This window comes from Lycium ferocissimum, chromosome 5 (genome assembly GCF_029784015.1).
Source record: "Lycium ferocissimum isolate CSIRO_LF1 chromosome 5, AGI_CSIRO_Lferr_CH_V1, whole genome shotgun sequence".
In the NCBI taxonomy this organism is placed as follows: Eukaryota; Viridiplantae; Streptophyta; class Magnoliopsida; order Solanales; family Solanaceae; genus Lycium; species Lycium ferocissimum.
In genome coordinates, this window is record NC_081346.1 from 19,949,813 (window position 1) to 19,955,401 (window position 5,589).

Genomic DNA, 5,589 nt, shown 5'->3' on the forward strand with positions numbered 1-5,589 from the left:
CATGACTATTAGCAAAATTGACGAGGCTTCTTTTTTCTTCTAAGATGAGATATGACTCAATTGAAATCAACTGGTAGTGACAACTCTCTATTTCCTAATCATTAAATACAATAGATACGCACACAAAGAAACACGGAGTAAATGCGATTATATGTGTTGAGTCATTAGCCAAGGCACCAATACTATAACACATAATATGAAGAATTCTCAAAGTATAAATTCTGTATATAAATTCTGTAAGGTGTAGGATTATGTCAATTATTTAATTTAGATACTGAATTTAAAGCCAAGGTCTGCTAAACTTGAATATTTGATAAATTTAGGATATGATAAAAATTATTTGTCTTTTCTATTAATTACTCGAATATTGAATATAAACATAGTTATAAATTATAATTCTGATAATCTTTTTATGTTGTCCTTGTTATATCCATTTATATCTACCTATTTCTCTCTCATATTTGTCATTTTGATCGTTTATTGTGAATACTTAAACATATCATCAAGGAAGGATGTCTCATCATTTCATGGATGTGCATGTGGCTGATGGTTTGGCTTTTAAAGAAACCTAAGGTAGTGCTCTTTTTTATTATCATATATCTCTTGCATTTTTAACTATTAGCCCTAATGAAATGTAATAACCCATGGTTCTCATGTTTTTTAATATATTGATATTTTAGACTCTTTATACATTTCTCTTCTTGACCAATTATGAGTTTGTTAAGTGTTTGAATGAACTTGAAGATTCCAACAAGATATAGTAGCGAGACTTGCCACATATCCAAAAATTGTTGTTCACACAAGATGGTGTGGGTTGAAAGCCATATTGTCATAATTATGATCTTCCTCAAGTTAAAAATATAGTTGCATTGATAAAGAAAAATATTAATTTTTGTAGTACAATATTCATTATTGTATGTAACATCAACAAGAATTTACCGCCAACTTCATCATTCAAGTTTTGGCCATTTTCCCTTTTTTTTTTTTTTTTTTTTTTTTTTTTAATGTCGGTGGGGTGTGAGTATATAAGAAAGTAAAAGAGCAATAGTAATAAAGTAAGTAGTATAAGAACTCCCCATATATAAAACCAAAATAAGTAAAAAATAGTTATATATATTAAAATAAATTTTGACTATTCATTTGTGTAGATTCAGACGAGTTTGACTATTCATTTGTGTAGATTCAAACGTAAAAATATTATATATATAAAATAAATTTTGACATCTTGACCTCGACAAGCAAGTCACGATGTTACGGTCCGCATTAATCATTTGCGGAAGTTTGTATTTTATGCCTTAAGGTATAGTCATTCACTCAAAAGTTTTATTTTAGCATTATTGACATTATCTTAGAACACTGTGACTCGACATACACGTGCAACGCACGTATCGGTAAAACTAGTTTATCACAAATGTGTCACCACTCACAATGCCCTTTTTTTCTTTTCTTGTGGTGTATCAACTTATTTTGTACTGTACGTTCGTTTTCACTTGAGCATCAACCAACTTCGTCACTTTCTCTCTGCCTCTCGCTCTATCAGTGATAAAGAAAATAGGCATTAATGCTTGACTAATGATACAGCAAAAGGGCTTGCTAATGCGACCAAAGATCATATTACCACACCGAACCTAAAATATCTCTAGTAGTTGTTAAGCGTCCAGCATTGGATGAGGAAATTGGTTGTTCTCGTAATATAGTTTTGGACAATCATTAATTATCCATGAGCTAGTTGTTTGGGTTAAACTAGGGTTAAGGTTTATTGTCTTAACATAATACATAGACCAATCACTATTCTTAAATTTTTAACTCAATGTCGAGTTCCATCTCAATGGCTGATGGCTACTAATCAGCTCAACATTAAAGGAACAGCAGCCTTGAATAATGGACAGTTTAGCAACAGTACAAGTGTTCTTTCAGTACTCAAAAACAGAGAATTCACAACCATAATCACCTCTAAGGTAGTTTATTAACCATCCACTACAAATAGCCACCTTATTTCTGCTAGGAATATGAAAAACCATTTAAGTTAATACACCAAACAGGGATAGAATGTGCGAGCAAGATAAGGTAGCAGAAATATATTAGCATAGTTTTGAGAAACTTGAAGTCAACAAAGCAAGCCGATAAAACCATGATGAGAACTATCATTCATTTTGCAACCTTTGCAGAATACCACTTCATAAAAATCTAACCAATGTTTCATATTACAGAAAGATAATGCAACCCTAAAATAAGTTGTACTATTTGAGACCATTTGGGAATTAATCTCTCCAGCATGGCAGTAGCTGATGCCAAAAAGCAGAGAAATCTAGCAAATAACAATCTTGAATCACATTATCCATCAGCTACTAAGAGAATCACCATATCCTGCGAACAAACTGTGACTTGCCGTACATTTTTCCAAAGCTCTTACTTATGGTTGCAGCCCCACCCAACTTGCGTAGAGAAAATAACTCACTAGGTTCTCTTAGACTTAATTCAAATAACAAAAATTGAAGTTATCCCTAATAACTCAATAAGGATCAAAAGTACAAGCCAAACATTGTATCAGATTCTAATTCCCATTGTACAATCAATATTTTTTGATAGACTACTGTTTAATGCATATTTATATTTAGTTTGCACCTTTTTATTCAATCAAAAGGACAGTACATTCAAAAAGGTGAAAGCTAAAATCTCAGAAAAAATGCACATTCCATCAACTGAACATTGAGTCTCTTTGTTCAGAGCTTCAAAAAACCTGAAGAGAGTTGTATTTAGAAGCTTGAAACACAATCACGTCCTATCGCTACAATTGAATCTGCAAACGCAAGAACCACAAGCAAAACAGAAACCAGAGCAGCCTCATAATTAGAGAAATGTCTGCTTCATGCATGCTTCTCTTATTCCAAATTCATTCACATTTTGTCTCCCTTGGATGTAACATAAAATGGAAAAGTCAACTACAAGTTACTTCCTAGGAATGCATGCTTCTCTTATTCCAAATTCATTCACATTTTGTCTCCCTTGGATGTAACATAAAATGGAAAAGTCAACTACAAGTTACTTCCTAGGAATTTTACAAGGTTAATGAAGCATAATCATTATCATTATCATCAGATAGATATTGGCTATCCCTGTGAAAAAAAAGTGCTTCATTTGACAAGAAAAACAATCACACAAATAAAAGCAACACTTCCAAGACAACAATAAGCTCGATAGTTCAAATCCTGGTTGTCATTACTTGGTACAGACGAAACTTAATAAATAGACTACATGGAAAGAATCATTCCCCTTTTTTTTACCAGCAAATATCATACAATTTATAATGGCCAGCAAATATCATACAATTTATAATGGTTATCTCCAAGATAGGAGTAACACACATATATTAAAAGAAAAGTTCGCATATGTCATAATATCCACACAATGCACAACTTAAAAACATCATACATAATAAAAAGTTGCTTAGAAACATATTAAATCGGCCCCATATACTGAGAAAAAGACTTCGTAGCTCGAGTGACATTGATGAACACATGAAGCATTTGATCTTCCAATTCAGTGGAAAACATCTATCGTTAGCGATAGACGAAAAAACACGGAACATAAGTAGTAGTATCAATCAATCAAGCATCAATGCATTTGAAGCCCCTGCAAACACACAACCAGACTATGAACAAAATGGTGCAGACGATTAAATCCAACGACAACACAACCCAAACTTGTTTCTTCCACACTTTCTTCGCCTTTTGATGATGCCCTCCTCCTCCTTCTCCATGATGAACCAATCCACCATTCTTTTGCATAACAACCGAAAACTCTCTGCTCAATCTCATCCCACCATCACCACAAACATCCACTTTCTTCTCACCACCAATATCCTCACTCCTCTTCTTAAAATGCCCGAAAAACCTCTTCTTTTTCAACTTCAAGCTATTCGCAGCATCAGCAAGCAATGGCATTGACCCGATTTTCTTCCCTTTCATCGAATCCAAACTCGCGCTTCGCCCATTATGATCCAGCTCACTCCTCGGCGAATTACCTCCCTCATCCACATCAATACTTGAATCCAACAATTGATGAAAAACAGGATTCAATTCCCCCTGAAAACAATGCGAATGGATTTTATCCAATCTCTTCTTCCCAGAAGACCTCTCAATCACTTCACCAAACGCGTCTTTAACTCTCCTTAAAAACAATAAACCATCAGATTTCTCAATCTTTTCATCGAAAATCGCGAAAAAAACAAATGGGTTTTCGATTAAGAACACGTATGTTCGATTTCGGATAGTATGGGAGAAAAAAGTATGTAAAGGTGGTGTTTTTTCAAGGCATTTTAAGGCTAAAGATCCAAGATCGGCATCTTTTGAATTGATTTCAGCTAAAATAATTGTTCCTTTAGCAACACAAGCATAATGGACTAAACTCGGATCCGTAATCATCATTTAGGTGACCCGAAATAAAAACAAACATCCAAATCCAAATCCAAATCAATCGGATTGGAAAAATTCATCAATCAATCAGATTTCTCAAGGATGAAAATGTAATTATATCTGTAAACAAAAAGAAAAAAGATTAAAAAAAAATAGGGATGTAAAATCTTAATTTAGAAAGGAGAAATATTGAGATTAGAGAGAATTAGGGTTTGGGAGGAAAGGGAAAGAAAGGATTGTTCTCTCAGCCATGGGAGAGAGAGAGAGAGAACAATCTGTAATTAGACTTTTATTCCACAAATAAGGGATTAGATTATTCTAAAAAAGGAGGAGGATGGAATTAGATTAAAACCATGTTTAAAAATATCTTTTGTCACTTTTTGGCATTTGTATTCTACTCCCAAAACAAATTGTTATTCAAGGTGTTCATGATTCGAATTTTGCTTAAAGGGAAATTAAATTAATTTTGTTGAATATTTAAGTAAAAGAAATAAGTACTTATTTTTACCGTGAGGATTCGATCAAACATCAAAATAGCTCGTGTTTAGTAAAATTTTTGTGTAATTTATTATTTTCTGTTTAATATTTGTTTCTTTAAGTGAGGCTTGGTACTCGGGTCATTCAAAAGAAAGGAAGTTTCAAGTATCTTGAGTTTATTATTCAAGGAAATTGAGAGATTGACGATGATGCCACACATTGTATTGGTGCGGGATCGATGAAATGGGAGTGTGGCTCACATAGTGATGGTTAGATCAACTATGTTGTGATATGGGTGTTCCGTCAAGAACACCACCAAAATGAAAGTTGCGGAGATACGGATGTTATGATGGCTATGTGGACATATTAGGAGAGATAAGAGAAGAAATGAAGATATCAGAGACAATGTGGGAGTGGCCTTTGTGGAGGATAAGTTGTGGAAAGTTGAGATGGTTCGGACATGTGCAGAGGAGAGACGCGGATGCCCCGCACAGGGGTGTTCAGACGGTTTTAGAAGATAGGCAGTCGAATAGGTATTGGGAGAGGTGATTAGATACGGATGTTATGATGCTTATGTGGACATATCATGAGAGATACACGAGAAGAAAGGTTGATGTCACGCCCCCAACCATGGCGTGGTAACACGGCCTTGCTCGACCGTGTGAGAGCGAACCATAAGTTTGAATCATCATGAGGC

At 34.2% G+C, this 5,589-nt stretch overlaps 1 protein-coding gene across 1 annotated transcript; it reads right to left on the minus strand.

Moving 5' to 3' along the window:
- Nucleotides 1–3,311: 3,311 nt before the first annotated feature.
- On the minus strand, nucleotides 3,312–4,731 carry LOC132056411 (phytolongin Phyl2.2-like). Its single transcript, XM_059448597.1, has one exon. The coding sequence runs from the start codon at nucleotides 4,425–4,427 to the stop codon at nucleotides 3,609–3,611; it is 819 nt and encodes a 272-aa protein (XP_059304580.1). The 5' UTR covers nucleotides 4,428–4,731; the 3' UTR covers nucleotides 3,312–3,608.
- Between the last annotated feature and the right edge of the window lie 858 nt (nucleotides 4,732–5,589).

Excerpts from the sequence above, each read along its gene's own strand:
- LOC132056411 (XM_059448597.1), bottom strand. The coding sequence starts at position 4,427 with ATGATGATTACGGATCCGAGTTTAGTCCATTATGCTTGTGTTGCTAAA.